Source organism: Scyliorhinus torazame, chromosome 3 (genome assembly GCF_047496885.1).
Source record: "Scyliorhinus torazame isolate Kashiwa2021f chromosome 3, sScyTor2.1, whole genome shotgun sequence".
Taxonomy (NCBI): Eukaryota; Metazoa; Chordata; class Chondrichthyes; order Carcharhiniformes; family Scyliorhinidae; genus Scyliorhinus; species Scyliorhinus torazame.
Genome location: NC_092709.1, coordinates 185,741,801 through 185,759,569, shown reverse-complemented (window position 1 = coordinate 185,759,569; position 17,769 = coordinate 185,741,801). Strand labels below are relative to the sequence as shown.

The window sequence follows — 17,769 nt, the reverse complement described above, 5'->3', positions numbered from 1 at the left end:
AAATCTCCTTCACCTGCCTGTAGCCTCCCCTCCTCCTGGCCACCTCAGTGCTCAGGTCTTAGTAAACATGCAGGGTGCTATTGTCTCAAGTATAGCTTCGTGTACTCTTGGCCCATTGAAGAACCCGCTCCTTGTCCAGGTACCTGTGGAACCGGACTACCATCGCTCGTGCGGGACCACCTCGTCGCGGCTGCCTCACTTGCACTTTGTGTGCCCTGTCCACCACCGGCGGGCGAGGGACCACCTCATTCCCCAGCAGCTTCTGAAACATACCCTCCACATATGCGGCGGCATCCAATCCCCTCAGCCCCTTCCGGGAGGCCAACAATTCTTACATTCTGCCGGCGAGATCTGTTGTCCAGGTCCTCCAGCCTTTCCAGGAGCATTTTTTGCTGATCCCTCAGCCTCCGAATCTCCACGTCCGCCACCGTTTGAAAGTCTGCCTGCTCCTCCACCGTCTTCTCCAGCTTCTGGAGCTTCTCAGCCTGATCATCCAGTCTTTTTTCCAATCGGTCAACCGACTTCTGGAGCGGCTCCAAATTATCGGGCTTCAGAACTAAAAAGCCCTCCTGCATGGCCTGTAGCAGCTGCTCCATTGTAGGCTGTGCTGTCGGCGCCTTGCTCTGGACATCGGCTATATTGGTCTCTCTCACAGCCTCCACCGTGCCCTTGCTTGACCACATCTTCTGCTGTTTACGGTCCCTCCGGCTTCTTAAGTCCATACAACTCTGGATGGGTTCATGTGTACTAATGTGCCTGAGTACTATTGCTTTCCAGTTCCGCGCTCAAAAGCACATAAGAGTCGGGGGAAAAGGTCCAAAAGTCCGACTGAAACGGGAGCCACCAAATGTACAACCTACTCCCTCACAGTCACCACCGGACATCCGCTCACTGAACTTTTAAAGAACTTTAAAGTTTCTCCGGTAGTGCGGGGGCTGTTAGGCACTCAAGATATCTGCACGGTATAGATACAATCAAGTACTGCTCCATTTGGATCAGTACACATTCCAATATGCATGACCTTAACTTACCAGTGGCGGTAAGTTATTTCCACAGCATAAGTTAGTTGTATGCTGGTGGCAGTAAAGAGTGATGGAGTACAAAGTCAAAATTCAATCATGGCCATACTTTTCAAAAACGGAATTGTTTATCTGATCAAATAATTCCTTAAACAGAATATATTTAATTTGGTTAAAAAAAATTGTTTATCCAAAAACTCATACAAGGGTCACACCATGATTTCCTGTAAGGACTATTTTGCAACCTGTCATTCTCAGTAAGTAGCCATGTGAGTCAGAGAATTGGTGTTACAACATTGTTGCCCAACCTCTCATGCACAGTCCTTATGAATATAGATTCCTGGTTTGGGGTGCAGAATCACTTCTAGAAAGTCAACAAGCCTTTGAAGATTTCACTAAGCACACAGGATTGTTGATAAATATACAATGACTGGAAAAATTAAAGAATTTACAATAAACAATAGCTTAAATTACAACAAAAAAAGACTGAATATTTCAAACTTTTAGATTAGCGGGACAGCTTCACATACGATCTGAGCAAGTGTGAAATACTTTTGTTGAACCAAAATCTTTGTAATGTCAGCAAAAAGTAAAGAGTTCTCCCAAGATACGCCATATAAATTTGAAGGTAATAATAGAACAAGCAATGCACCTGCTGCAAGAGACAGCGGATGCTGGTCCCTCAATGCATTCACCACTATTACAGAGCCTCCCAGTGGAAGGCATACACCTTGCTTCATCAGTTATTGCCTATATCCATGCCATTACGAAGGCAGATACACCCAAATGTGAGCAGTTCTGTCATGGGGTTAAATGAAGAAGGTTGGGAGAAGTTTTAATTAGAGCATTGGTATGGATCAGTCTGGGCCGGTGATCTGTTTCTGTACTTTAAATTCTATTTGGTGTATATTAGGCAATTCAACAGGTTGGATTGGCTCTCAATAGTCAATTTATTCATCTGTTAAGTTGTTTCAGGGTGTTCCTAACCAGTGTTGTGCTCTCTTATCATTAGAGGGATGTTTTTTCTCACTCCTGTCTCCAATGCCATCTTTTCCTCTGTACCATATTTTAATCCTAATTTATGTATGCAGATTTGAAGGCAGATTTGCTTAATTGCCTATTTATCCTTGAGTTCAAATGGCACAGTGGCAATCTTACCCTGCAGGGATTCACTAAATTTAGCATATTCATTCAGTGCACAGTTTGACAGTTGCGAGCAAATTAATTCCTTTCTGTGAACATGAACTTGCATTTGTTTTTAACTTTCATTCAGAATAATGCATTAATCAAATGTAAAAAGGTTCCTGAAAACATTTCATACCATAACAACTTGGGAGGATGCCATCAGTGTGAATGCATTATGATTTCATACACATCAGAATTAATTATGCACAGTCACTCTCTAACGCAGGTCCTGCTCAAAGTTGAAAGAGAACAGTGCAATTCATACTGGTCCTACTGTGTTAGAAATGATGAGGTTTGGATCTGAAGCTGAATTATAGTCTAGTTGGACTTCACCAGGCAATTAATCAAAGTCTGCATTTTGAATTTGATTCTCCTCCAAGTAAATGTCTCAGCTGATGTGTTTTTCAATCTGTTTAATTTAATATCTTTACTACACCATTAAATCTACATCAGAATTTGTGAATTGATGTTCATACTGCCTTAAACCTAAAGGGCCAGGTTGAATTTAATAATATGCACAGTACGAACACCAGTCCTCAAGCCATCTAACTGTATAAACTGTTTTGGTTAATCAGAGGGAATGTTAATGATGAATAAAATTAAAATTAAATAAAAATGATTAAAGAGCAAATGGAAAACCTCTTGTCAGATATCTTTCACAATATTTTTGGTCACAAAGATTGGAAAACAACTACTGCAACCATGAAAGCATGAATGCTGAAGGATTGAAACCAGTTTGCTTAACTTCAGTGGAGGGTTTTAGATCTCACTATAGGAGAGCTACTCATCAACAGAGCTGTTCAACCCTGCCAGTTCATATTGTGATTTACCAATCACCTTTATAATTGCGTAGGAGGGGATGGCAAGCTGGTGCAGACCAGGTTCCACAGATGCTAGGTTCTCTTCTTTCTAATCCTTTTTATTGAAAGAGAGTTGTTCGGCACTTTGGTAAATAATGTTTATGCCTCTGGATTTCTAGTCCAGTGTCATTACCACGACACCACCCCCTGATGGTGTAATTGCTGGAATCGGGTTATGAGGATTTTCAGTCATTTTGTTTACAAAATACTCCTTTGACTTCTTTTTCCTCATATCACAAAAGAGAACTCATGTTTAGCTTCTTGAAAAAAGGTCCTTATTTAATTTGCCTAATTCAAATATTGGCACTAAATTTGTTGTGCAAAACTGCTTTTTGGTGAAACAAAATAACAGAGAGAGCTATTTTATCTAAAAAACGTAATTTCTCGAGAGTACATTCTTGGAATTTAACACAATAGTCAGACATGATACTTCCTACTTTATCTAGTTATTGATTGGTTTGTAGTCACCTGTATATGCATATTGAACTAATGCCCACAAAGCATTTGAATCAACGCCTTCAATCTTTATTTCTTCTTGTTTAGCCTCCCTTACGTCGTTTGTGAACATTGCAGCAAAGTAGTCTGAAACTGAAGACAGAACCAACCTGGAAAGGCAAGAAGAAAACTGGTCTTACAAATCGTCATCATTTTCAGCTGCTGAACATAGGTTCATCTCTAATGTCTTGAACTCATAATGTCTTTCCTCAGCAAATGCAAAGTGTCATTCAGGTTAGAGCATTAAAGGGATTTTCAGATTCCTTTTCTCTAGCTGCTGATATGAAAGAAAAAGTGTAAGTGTTCAAGGTTTTCTTGTAATAATTGCATTCCATTCACATCAGTAGGCAAATAAAATATATTGTGTACCGGGAAAAGTAAGGACACCAGTTTTTTAAAAAAAGATTTCCCGTTGCCGACGCCGATATCGTAATTGCTGATTGGGCGGAGAATCGACTCCGACGCCTAAATTGGGGACGGCGGTCAGCCATGTTCCCTCCCTCTCGTAAATGGCGTAATCGCGTCACGCGCCCGGCCTTCAACGATGCTCCGCTCCCGATCAGCCGAGTTCCCGACCGCGCGGGACACGTGTGGTCTCAGCGGTCGAGAACCCGGCGTGGCGGCTGCGGATTGTGTCCAGCGCCACCACAGTTGGCCAGGATCCGTGCCGCTGGCCGGGGTGGGGGGAGGCTTCCGCGAAGGCTGGGGGACTGGTGGGGGTGGGGCCAGTGGGGTTGCGGATGGCAGGTCGAGTCCGTGCACGGTCAGCGCCATGTTGAACGGCGCGACCGCTGTAGGTCATCAGCCGTGAGCATGCGCGGCCCGGACCCGGCCATTCTTGGCGTGGGATCCGGGAGTTTCACCCGGCCCCACTGCTAGCCTCTTATCGGTCTTGGAATCAGTGAGGGGCCGGCGCCGATTTTTTCAGCGCAAACCACCCGTGAATTTTTCGTTCAGTTCGGCACTTAGCCGCAAAAACAGAGAATCCAGCCCATGATTACAAAGTCGTATTTGTATTGAGCAAACATTTACCAAAGTGAAATAAAAACCCGCCTTCCCAAAAACTACAATTTGCTACTTGGTCTGTTGTCAGATTCTCTAAAAATGGTGTCAAATATCATGGGCCTGATTCTCTTCCGGCGGGATGCTCCGCTTTGCCGGCAGCCCGGGGGGTTCCCGACGGCGTGGGGGTTCCCTGCAATGGGAAACCCCATTGACCAGCCGGCGTAACGGAGCATCCCACCGGCGGGGTGAAGCAGACATGCAGGGTGGAGAATCCAGTCCCATAACTTGTTTGTAATCCTTAGTGACTACATTCTCAAAGACATTTTGCAAAATGTTTAAAATAGACCATATGCTGTAGTTCCCAACAAATACCAACTGTTATGTAGAGTATCATAGATTACAAGAAGATTAATAGAGGCAGTCTGTAGATCAGTACACATTCTAGTGATTAGAGTTTGATATTGACTTCCTGACAAACAGCCGGCACATTGATTTAAATTACACACAGAAAAAATGTTGCCACATTTTCCATTCACCTGTGAGCTGGAATCCTCCGGTCACCGACCAGTAGCACTACATCACACAATTGCTTGTGTCGAAGGTAGTTCTCCATCTTCTTGAAGGTCTGTTCTGCATGGTTCAGTGCCTGAAAACACTCTTCAGGGGCAGAAGGATCCATGGTATGGCACGAGGACAGGGTCTGACTGCTGTTTGAAGTCCTGCTGTTAAGAAGTCACAGAATTAATATCTCTCTAGATTGTAATTATATAAAAGCTGATGTAAAATAAGCAACCTCATTTATAGGGGAGCCAATGGCCTAGTGGTATTGTCCCTGGACCAGTAATCCAGACACCCAGGGTAATGCTCTGGAGACCAGGGTTCAAATCCCACCATGGCAGGTGGTGAAATTTGAATTCAATAAAGAATCTGGAATTAAAAGTCTAATGATTACCAGAAAACCACTGTTGATTGTCGTAAAAACCCATCTGGTTTATCAATGTCCTTTAGGTTAAGGAAAACTGCTGTTTTTATCTGGTCTGACCTACATGTGACTCCAGACCCACAGCAATGTGGTTGACTCTTAAAAGAAAATGCCACTCAGTTGGTGGGCAATTAGGGACAGGAAACAATTGCTGGCATTCCCAAGGAGAAAAAAAGACGGTTCATGTTTTTTAACCACAAAAGAATTACTTTGACTTTCTTAAAACACTGCACTGTTTTATTCTTCATCAATGGGTAGAGTGAAAAATCATCATTGTACTTTCTGAAAGTATTCAATGACAGATACAACCATTTATATTTATATACCACCTCTGACATTCCAACACCTCCCAAGGTGCTTCACAGGAGCAAACAAATTATGAAGCTGAGCCATATGCGATAATAGGTCAGATGACCAAAGTCTTGGTCAAAGAAGTAGGTTTTAAGAAGTGTGGCTGGAAATAAAGTTTAATCTTGGGCGGGAAGGTTTGGGGGTTGGGGGGAGGGGGAACTGCACTTCTATCACTTCTGACTGGGGGGCCTCGTCTTAAGACACAATGATCTTCGATCTCCCCCACACTGGCCTATCCCCCAAGAATCCGACCACCCTCCTCGCAGGGAACACCCGCCAGACGTTCTCTACTCTATCTGCCTTGCCATCTACCTATCCTGCAGGTCCTGGGACATAGCTGTAGGCAGTTTCCCGTGGTGACTGTAACACTGTGCCTGGAAGGACGGGAGTGCCCATGGACAATCAGATTGTCTGGCATCTTTCCAAGGTGGGATTACCTCCTGAGTGAGAACGGAGGTCCCACTTTATGCAAATCAATGCTCGCTAGAGCATAATATGAGGCGGATGGAGTTGGCGGGGATGGTGGTGCCGAACCTCCGCCATCCTAAAAATGCAGGCCTATGTTTGGGATGCACAAGACCCTAGAATTAGAGGAGTGCAGATATATCTTAGGGTTAGGAGTATTAGACAAAATTACAGAGATAGGGAAGATGGCATGGCCATGGAGAAATTTATAATCGCTTATTGTCACAAGTAGACTTCAATGAAGTGAAAAGCCCCTAGTCGCCACATTCCGCCGTCTGTTCGGGGAGGCTGGTACGGGAATTGAACCCGCGCTGCTGGCATTGTTCTGCATTACAAGCCAGCTGTTTAGCCCACTGTGCTAAGGATGTGAATTTAAAAATTAAGATGTTTTTTGACTGTGAGCTAATTTAAGTCAGAGGGCACAAGGGTGATAAGAGAACAGGATTTGCTGCAAGGTATGACATGGGTAGCAGATTTTTGGATGTCGTCAAGTTTACAGAGTGTAGAATATGGGACACCAACCAGCAGTGTGTTGGAATAGTTGAGTCTCGAGATAACGACAGCATGAATGAGGGTTTCAGTAGCAGACGAGCTGAGACAGGGTGAAGTCAAGTGAAGTTACGGAGGTGGAAATAGGTGGTCTTAGAGATAGCACAAATTTGAGGTCAGAAGCTAATCTTAACATCAAATGGGACACCAAGGTTGTGAACAAACTGGCTTCATTTCAGACTATTGCCAGGGAGAGGGATGGAGCTAGAGAGCAGTGCTGCAAAGGATGGACCTGACCATGCTGCCGCGGAATGTTCCAAGCAGTTGGACTGTGCCGTACCACCCGCCCCTTGTGGAAAAATCTATGCAGCGAAACACCTTTGACCACAAGACCATCAGGCAATGGTCTGCACAAAACACCCTAGAGCTCCTATGGGATAAGGTGATGGTAGATCCTGTCAGACCATGGAATCCCTACAATGCAGAAGGAAGCAATTCGGTACATCGAGTCTGCCTGACACTCTGAAAAAGCAACCTACCGAGGCTCATGGCCCCACCCTATCCTTGTATTTCCACCTAATGTTTGGACACTAGGGGCAATTTGGAATGGTCAATCCACTTAACCTGCACATCTTTGGACTGCGGGAGGAAACCAGAGCACCCAGAGGAAACCCACCCAGAAATGGGGAGGATATGCAAACTCCACACAGACAGTGATCCAAGGCTGGAATTGAACTCGCATCTCTGGTGCTGTGAGGCGGCAGTGCTAATCACTATGCCACCGTGCTGCCCAGGTGGTTCCCAGAGAAAACTGTCAAGGTAATTTAGCAGAATGCCTCATCACTAGAACTTTCAAACAAGCACCAAGACCTAGCTTGGCTGGCGGTGAGAGAGGTTCTCCCTTTCAGATCCTTCCTACATTCCACGAGTCTCACCACACCTATGCATTGTCCTTGAGGTGACTGTGGTGGGGAAGACACCATCACCCACCTCCTTGTGGAATGCGCCTTTGCAAAGAAGGTCTGGAGAAGAGGAGGTGTTTTTTTTTGAGTTTCATCCTGAGCAGCTCCGTTATGCAGGACTCTGAGCTCTCCAGGCTGGTCCCACCAGGACAAAACATCAACTATTGCTGGAGGATAATCAACTTGGTGAAAGACACTCTTTGGTCCATCTGAAATTTGTTCGTCTTCCAGGGTGGACAACTGAGTGTTGCACACCAGCACATTCCAAAGCCCATGGCCATGTGCTCAAGAATGCACTAAAACATTGATTAGCTGCCACAGAAACGTAACAGGGGAAGGTTGTTGTGACCTTTCAGCCAGAGTGAATTGAGAGTATGGCAATTGTATAGAACCTCCTCGGGCTGTTTGACTCATACTGAATGTATACGGTGAATATCACATGTATCACGATTGTACTGAAGCACCTCAGAGTGCACCTTGATCTAAGTAGACAACTTAATTACCATTGCACCATTTGTAATAACCATTTTTGAAATGTCTGTAAAGTTTCTTTGACTGCATTGAGGCCCATCAGAGTGCAACATGGTGTATGCAGAAAACCTGAATATTATTGCACTTTGTGTGATGGCCACTTTGAAATGTTTGTGGTGTTCTTTCAGATATCTTACGAATAAAGTATATTTTTTACAAAAAATAAAAATGGAGTTAGTGAACGGATTTTGGAGAGGGATCCAAAAACGCCTTCAGTCTTCCCAATATTTAGTTGGAGGGAATTTCTGCGCATCCAGTACTGGATGACGGATAAGCAGTAGATTACTAACTGTATTCCTTTTTTAAAATCTTTTTATTCTCCTCATTTTCAACATTTTCATCAATAAACAACCAAAGAAAAAACAAACTAAAACAAACACAGTAACAATCCCCCACACACACCCACGCTCAATATACAGACCAAAACATCCACTCGTGCATTCCAGGTAAAAAACCCGACAAATTAACAATCTGTAAACAGTATAACCAAAGACAACAATACTGCCAACCCCCCCTTCCCCCTCCCTAATATTCGATAGCAACCAATTCTTGGAAGTGTATAATAAACAGCTCCCATGAACTGTGAAACTTTTCCTTCATCCCCTTCAGCTGAGACTTCACTTTCCCGAGAGTCAAAGAAATTCAAATAGGTCCCCCTCCCCCCGTCAAGCCATGTCACAGGGTGGAGAAGCTGCCCTCCATCCCAACAGGACTCGTCTCCAGGCAATCAGCGAGGCTAACACCTGCCTCCGTACCTGCCCGAGCCGGTCTGACCCCAAGTTCACAAGCACTACCGGGAGATGACCCTGAAAATCCTCCCTCCAACAAACCCCTCACATTCCACGTAACTATCCGAACCGGGGGTCGTTTTAAATTGACCCCTGAGTAGGCTAAGTTGCCTTCTTGATTTACGCCAGGCATACTTCTGCCTGTTGCGCCCAACCACCAAGCAAAATATTGCGCAAGTCCATGCTGACGTTGTGACGAATGTAGGAAATTGTTACATATATTTTATATTTTATCATAGTAATGTTATTAAAAATCGTGGGTTGAAATAGATATTTTTATTAAACTTTTATAATTTTATACTCAAAAAATACAAACAACAGTAAACCAAATAATAAGAACAGTAAGTTAATAAACCCACGCCTCCACTTACTCCTTTCCCCCCCCCTCTACGCCTCCTCCTTCTCCGCCCCCCCCATCCACCAACCTCATATCTCCGGGCCCTGCCCACTGGGCTTGGCTGGCCCCATCAAATTGTTACCATCGAGCTCCTCCCGCTTCCCAGAATCCTCCCATCCACTTCCTCTCGATAACACCTTACCCAGTATCTGTCCCCTCCCCCAACTTTTCTCACCTCCTAGACCCATCAAAATCTATTCTACCAGGCTCTGATGGCTGCAGCCCCTCCCCCCACCACACTTCCGTTCACTGGTCAGCTTGAGCTAGCCATTGTGGAGGCCCCTGCCCAGGCCTCACTCCCCTCCAATCCCCTCCCTCCCTGCCCAGTCCCAGGAAAACAAAGAAATCCCCTTCAACAGACAAACCCCAAAGAACCATCATTGCAAAAGAAAATCCCAACTCTTACCTTGGCCAAATATGCAATGTTAACTCATTTAGCAAATATAACATGTCGTGAAAATAGAGCTACATACACTCCTCCACACCCCCTTACCCTCAGTCCAAGACCAATCCTCAGTCCTATTTCTCACTTCTGCCCCAGTCGTTCTGTCTTCACAAATGTCTCCGCCGCTTCCACTGTCTCGAAATAAATGTCTTTGGAGTTGTAGGTCACCCTCAACTTAGCTGGGTGCACTACGCCGAACCGCACCCTGCTGTTGCACAGTGCCGTCTTCACTCAGCCGAAGGCTGTCCACCTCCTCGCCAACTCTGCAGTAACGACCTGGTATACACAAATACCAACTCTAGCCCACTGCACTTCCCGTTTCTGCTTTGCCTAACACAGGACCTTCTCCTTCACGCGGTACCTACAGAAACAAATAATCACTGCTCTTGGCAGCTCATTTACATTTGGTTTAGGTCCCCACGCCCTATGAGCCCGTACCAGTGCGTACCGAAAGGGATCTTCCCCCTCCCCCAACAGCTCTGCCAACATCTTGGCAAAAAACTCCTTCGGCCTCGGCCTCCACCCCTCCGGGCAGGCCCACGATCCTCAGATTTTGCCGCCTAGATCTGTTTTTCAGGTCCTCCACTTTGGCTCGCAGACCCTCAACCACCCTCTGCAAGTCCTCACCTATCGAGGTGAGTTGATCACTGTATTGCGACAAGGCCTTTTCCACTCCCTTCAATTTTTCACCCTGCTCCCGCACCTCGGCCGATGCCCTCGACACCGCCGCCTTCAAACGGGGAAATTGCCTCCTCCATCAGCACCTTCAATACTGCCATCATCTCCTTCCTCATCGCCTCCATGTGCTTTGCGAATTGTTTTTCAAGTTCCACAACCATTATGTTAGTCACCTTTTCTGCCGTGAACAGTGTGGCCCCACCCAGCGACCCAGCCTCCCCTATCCTTCCAGAGCCGAACCTTCCACTCAACAGTGAACCTTCACTCGCCTCCTTCTTCATGGTAGCTTTCCTTTGGGTTTTGGACATCTTTCCTTCTTATGTCTTCCTGCACTTATTTAACCAAAAATTGACCCTGGGACCGGGCATTAAATTCTAAAAAATGAAACCTCGAGCAGGAGCCATCCAATGTGCGACCTCCTACTACATGCTGCCACCGGAAGTCTCTACTGACTGTATTCTAACTAATGATGTGAATAAATATTTGGTGATTTGAAAAAAAGTAATTAAACTTTCTAATATGTTACTTGGGTGTTAAGTCTCTCCCTTCACGGGTTTCAAACAATGAAACTAGTCCAGTAGGAATAGATCAAAAGCATGCTCTAGCAGCGGGATTCTCCCTTCTGGGGGCTAAGTCCCCAAGCCGGCGGGAGAACTGGTGCCAACCACTCCGGCATCAACAGCCCCCGAAAGTGCGGAATTCTCTGCCCTTTCCGGGGCTAGGTGGACGCCGGAGGGGTTGGCGCCAGCGGGACTGCACGAGTTTGCACATGCGCCGAAGGGCCAGCAAGGTTCCATGCATGCGCAGACCGGCCGGCGTATATTGGCGCATGCGCGGGTGGTTCTCTTCTCCACTTCGGCCATGGCGGAGCCCTACAGGGGCTGGTGCGGAAGGAAGGAGTGCCCCGATCGCACAGGCCTGCCCGCAGATCAGTGGGCCCCGATCGTGGGCCAGACCGCCATGGGGGCCCCCCGGGGTCGGATCCCACGCACCCCCCCCGCGAGGACTGCCCCCACCGACTTACCTGCCAGGTCCTGCCATGTGGGACCATGCGTAACCCACGCCGGCGGGACTGGTCCAAAACGGACAGCCACTCGGCCCATTGGGGCCCAGAGAATTGCCGGGGAGGGTGCTGCCAACGGCGTGGTGTGAATACCACCCCATCCGAAAAATGTCGGCGGAGAATACGGCAACCGTCATCGGGGCGGCGGGGCGGGATTCGTGCCAACCCCCAGGGATTCTCCGACCCGGCGCGGGGTCGGAGAATCCCGCCCTAGACCAGTGATGAGCGATCTGGGGCCTGGGGGCCACATGCAGCCCATCTGGGTTCTGAGCACAGCCCACATGACATTTTGTTGTCCATCATCCATGCGCAGGGTTGTCATATTCTGCCAATATTACTACAAGCATGACTGAAGCACATAAAGCAAGTACAAATGAAATGAGGTATGTGCTAATGGCACACATTGCCTGTGAGGGCCGCATGCTCCCTTCTGTGTCCAAAACATAAATATTTATTTTGTGTTTACTATTTGAAGTTGAAACAGCTATTCATATAAAGACGATTTAGCATCTTCTGTAACTCATTATGAAATATTTGGTGTGTATTAAATGCATTTCATCTTATTCATGAGGTCACAGTTAGTGAACAAGCCTGATTTCAATCTTGCAGCCCACTGAGATGTAGGAGGGTCACTCATGCGGCCCACTGAGATGTAGGAGGGTCACTCATGCAGCCCACTGAGATGTAGGAGGGTCACTCATGCGGCCCACTCACAAGCCTAGGTTGCCCTTCATTGCTCTAGATAGAATTTTTCAGTTCCTTGATGGTGGATTTAATGGTGGGCTCAAGGGACAATGTGGTGGGAGATGAAAAATTGGTTTTCCTTAAAATGACAGCAGGGAACTTGTGCTCCTGCCCATCACGGAGGGTTGCCATTGCCACCAGAGGCCGGTGTAAAAACATTTTGCATCCTGTTGATGGGATTTCCCAGGAGATCCATCTTCTATCTTCAGGCGCTTCCAGAAGATGGATCTTCTATCTTCAACAGTCAGCCAGTTGATGTTCTGGCATTTTAAAAATATGGCAGGGTGTGGGTCATCTAGCACTCCCCGCCTTGTAAAATGGTGGGAAACCCTGACTACCTGATTAATTAGGCCAGTGTCACGCAATATAGTGCAAATTCTCAGCGGCAGGAAACTCTCTCTGTTCCCGTCCCCACTTACAGGTCTCAGACTGTAACATCTTAACTGAAAGGGAAAAAGTTTTTAAAAATTGAGAGTTTTTAATCCAATTGTAATGATCAAAATTACAATAACATTGAATTATTTTACTTAGAGATAGACAACAAAGGTGAAAAATCTACTCAAAATGCATGGTCTTACACAAGTTTAATATGCCTGCCAGACCCCATCAAAAATACATATCTAATTATCAATACCAGATACTGTTAAAAATGTCCATTTCTGTTCAAATTTGTGTTGCACATTCAAAAACAAATGTACTGTCCCTTTGTGTTGTGTAGAATAGGATATCCATGAACATCTTGCATTTTTATAAAGCCTTTAACGAAAGGGTTTATGAATTTAAAAGTTGCAAGTCACTTACGAGAGTGTTATGACAGGAAATTTGACTCTCATAAGCTAATCCTCTCAACTCCGGAATTAACCTAGTGAATCTCCTCTGCACACCTTCCAGTGCAGTGCATCCTTTCTCAAGTAAGGAGAGCAAAACTGTACACAGTACTCCAAGTGTGGCCTCACCAGCAGCCGATACAGATGCAACATAACCTCCCTGTTTTTAAACTCTATCCCTCTAGCAATGAAGGACAAAATTTAAATGAGTCTAAAAACTCATTTAAATATGCGCAGCCCAGTTGAAGCCGGAGTCTCCCGGCCCTCCATCTCTTTGTCTAAGTCATTAATATAGATTGCAAATAGCTGAGGCCCAGCATTGACCCATCACTGTCATAGCTTGCTAACCTGAAAATGCCCCATTTTACCCTACTCTCTGCTTCCTGTCCATTAGCCAATCCCCTATTCACCCCCCCCCCCCCCCTGTTGCGAGATCCCCGAAGCAAAAGTTCATAATTTTGCCAGTGGGAATAAAGTTTTAGTATTGTTACCAGTGGTGAGTGAACCTTTAAAAGCAAGGGTTTTGTGGACCTTATCAGATTGAAAGGAAATTGAGTGAGGTGAAGTATTTGGTAAGAACGCCAGATAGAAGGAAAACTCACTGAGTGTGTCATGTGAATATGCTTCAAGAGTATTTTACAACGGAAGGAGAGCAAAAGGAGGAGGTTTTAGTGATTCTAACTCAAAGTGAAGAACCAAATTCAGATGACTCTGAAGTTGACATTCCTCAAATTAAACTGGATAACGAGAATATTCTTAAAGTTTGGGATAAATTATTGAGTTACCCTCCAGAAGAAAAACAAACTGACCTGAAAGAGGTATTCATATCACATGGCAAGTTTGTGGAAATAAGTTGGGAAGGACTACAATGATTATACAAGATTTAGTTCCAATTAAACAACATCCATATAGATGTAACCCTCTAAAATTGGCACAGGTTCAAAATGAAATTGAAAGTATGCTTAAAAATGGCATAATTGAAGTGGGATGCAGCCAATGGAGCTCACCTATAGGGATGGTACCCAACAGTTGTGTGTGGACTATAGAAAGGTTAATGCAGTTACAAGAACAGACTTTTTTCCTATACCACAGTTGGAGAACTGCATTGAGAAGGTGGGACAATCAGCTTTTGTCTCCAAACTGGATTTACTTTAAAGGTTACTGGCACGTACCTTTATCCGAAAGGGCGAAGGAGAGTTCAGCTTTTGTGACTCCAGATGGTCTATACCAATTCAAAGTTATGACATTTGGCATGAAAAACGCCCCAGCAACATTTCAACGGTTAACTAACAAGAGCCATTTCAGGATTACCCAGTTGTGCGGTGTACATAGGCGATCTGGTGATTTTTAGTCAGACATGGAAAGAACATTTGAAGCATCTGATGGAGTTATTCGATCGACTTCAGGAGGCGGGGTTGGTGGTAAACCCAGCGAAAAGTGGGTTTGGAAAAGCCCAAGTCACGTTCCTTGGCCATACAATCGGAGAGGGTCAAATGGTCCCACTGGATGTGAAAACAAAAGTTATTGGGGAGTTTCCAATCCCCTCGACACAAAGAGAAATAATGAGATTTCATGGTATGAGTGTTTTTTACTGTGCATGCGTGCCGAATATAAGCAGTGTGGTTGCTCCACTGACGGACTTGCTGAAGAAGCGTAGCAAATTTCAGTGGACGGCGGAGTGTCAACAGGTATTTGACGGCCTGCAGGCTGTGTTAACCACTGCTCCTGTGTTAGCCATCCCAAATTACACAAAACCTTTCAAGGTGGCTATCGATACGAGTGATGTGGGCTCAGGTGCTGTGCTCGTGCAAGAAGATGACAAACGAATAGAGTGGTCTCTTGGGTTTTTTCCAAAAATCTAAGTGATCACCAGAAAAAGTATTCAACAATTGAAAAGGAGACTTTGAGCTTGGTGCTGACTTTGCAACATTTTAACATTTATGTTACCAGCAATTCATCTGAAACAATTATATATACTGATCATAATCCATTGACGTTTTTGGAGAAATTCAAGAATAAAAATGCCAGACTGTTTCGATGGAGTTTATTATTACAGCCATTTAATTTAAAACTTATACATGTGGCAGGACAGCAAAACGTGATAGCCGATGCTTTGTCACGAAAGTGATGAAGAGAAGCAGGTTTGATGATGGACGACAAAGAATTAAAATGGACTATATTATTGTAAATGTTTGCCTGTTTTAATGTTTTAAAATGTATGTTTATTGTTAAGTGTTAGGAATGGGTGAGTGAAATCATGAAAAATGAAACCATCTTTGAAGTTGATGGTTTATTTTTGTTTCTTGGGGAGGTGTCATGTGACTGTCCCTTTAAGAAAGGTTTTTGTCTTATCACATGGCTTCAGTGATGTCATTGTGTGGGTGGAGCTGGGCTGTGGCTGTGTGAGGTGTCTGGTTTCATTTTGACTGCTGTGGACTACAGACAAGGAGAAATAAGTGTTTTGGCCTACCTCTCTCTATTTTCATTTTAAATATCTGTTCCAGAAGTAAACAGGTTGTGATTACCTGCTTTGGTAACTTAAAAAATATATTCAGGGAAAGCCAGTCTCATTCAATGCAGACTGCAGACTGCTAGGCCACGCCCTTGAAAAGGGGTTTTTGGTTCAGTGGATTTTGTTTTTGAATTGGAACAGTTAAGGGGGGAAATCATGAAGTGTTATACATAGATTACTGTAGCTGGGTGGTGTCTTTATGTTTGTAATTGATAAAAAATTCTTGCTCTGTGTTTATATATATATGTTAACTAAGGTCTTAGAATAAAGTTTGTTTCAATTAAAGTGTCTGCGAAGACTGAGGAATCACACCTGAAGGGAAGGCTCTTGTGCTTATCAAAGAACAAGGAACAAAGAAAAGTACATCACAGGAACAGGCCCTTTGGCCCTCCAAGCCTGTGCCGACCATGCTGCCCGTGTAAACTAAAATCTTCTGCACTTCCGGGGTCCGTATTCCTCTATTCCCATCCTATTCATGTATTTGTCAAGATGCCCCTTAAACGTCACTATCGTCCCTGCTTCCACCAGCTCCTCCGGCAGCGAGTTCCAGGCACCCACTACCCTCTGTGTAAAAAACTTGCCTTGTACATCTCTTCTAAACCTTGCCCTTCGCACCTTAAACCAATGCCCCCTAGTAATTGACCCCTCTACCCTGGGAAAAAGCCTCTGACTATCCACTCTGTCTATGCCCTCATAATTTTGTAGGCCTTTATCAGGTCGCCCCTCAACCTCCGTCGTTCCAGTGAGAACAAACCAAGTTTATTCAACCTCTCCTCATAGCTAATGCCCTCCATACCAGGCAACATCCTGGTAAATCTCTTCTGCACCCTCTCTAAAGCCTCCACATCCTTCTGGTAGTGTGGCGACCAGAATTGAACACTATACTCCAAATGTGGCCTAACTAAGGTTCCAAACAGCTGCAACATGACTTGCCAATTTTTATACTCAATGCCCAGCCAATGAAGGAATGCATGCCGTATGCCTTCTTGACTACCTTCTCCACCTGTGTTGCCCCTTTCAGTGTCCTGTGGACCTGTATACCTAGATCTCTCTGACTGTCAATACTCTTGAGGGTTCTACCATTCACTGTATATTCCCTACCTGCATTAGACCTTCCAAAATGCATTACCTCACATTTGTCCGGATTAAACTCAATCTGCCATCTCTCCGCCCAAGTCTTCAAACGATCTAAATCCTCCTGTACCCTCTTACAGTCCTCATCGCTATCTGCAATTCCACCAACCTTTGTGTCATCTGCAAACTTACTAATCAGACCAGTTACATTTTTCTCCAAATCATTTATATATCCTAGCCAAATTCAACATAAAGGTTATAGTTCAGGTGAACTTCAGAATACACTTTGGAGTTTCTAAGCCCTTGCTTAGGGCTCAACAAATTGAGGGCTCGTGGGGTAAAAGTCTATCTTTTGTGATTGGGGTTGGCTCAGTGAACTTAAAGACAGTGAGGGGTGAGCAGATTTGTGTTTGCTTTTCAGGTGTTGGGAAAATGGGAGGAAGAACTATGGATTGAAATAGGGTAGGAACTCTAGTGCAAAGTACTGAACAGGGCCAACTCCACCTCCACTTGAGAAAGGCTAAGCCTCATGCAATTGACATTGGTGCACAGAGCACACCTAACCAAAACCCGAATGAGCGGGTTCCTCCCGGAGATGAAGGACAAATGTGAAGGCTCGGCCAACCATGCCCACATGCTCTGGGCAGGCCGTTGCCTTTGCTTCCCTAATCGCCCGCTGAAGAATCATGTTCGGCTGGCGATCGGTAGCACCACCTGGCTGACCAACCTGTCGGAATTTCTCCACCTGGGGAAAATCAAATTCACCATCTGAGGGTCGGGGGAGGGTTTCCACAAGACTAGAAGCCATTCACCAACTTGTTCGAGGATCTGTTTGAAGCCAACAGCCAATAGAGCGAGGAGAGGGGAGGCCACACACGGACCACCAAGACACCAAAG

At 45.2% G+C, this 17,769-nt stretch overlaps 1 protein-coding gene across 5 annotated transcripts in view; it reads right to left on the bottom strand.

Moving 5' to 3' along the window:
* klhl5 (kelch-like family member 5) overlaps positions 1–17,769 on the bottom strand; it is a 252,038-nt gene that overhangs the window by 132,870 nt on the left and 101,399 nt on the right. For 3 of the 5 annotated variants that reach the window (XM_072496579.1, XM_072496578.1, XM_072496575.1), the window contains 2 exons: positions 5,101–5,286; positions 3,533–3,669 (listed from right to left, as the gene is read on the bottom strand). In XM_072496579.1, the coding sequence (XP_072352680.1) occupies positions 3,533–3,669; positions 5,101–5,243 (280 nt within the window). In that variant the 5' untranslated portion in view covers positions 5,244–5,286. The remainder of the gene's footprint in view (positions 1–3,532; positions 3,670–5,100; positions 5,287–17,769) is intronic. The other 2 variants (XM_072496580.1, XM_072496576.1) reach the window with 1 other exon arrangement.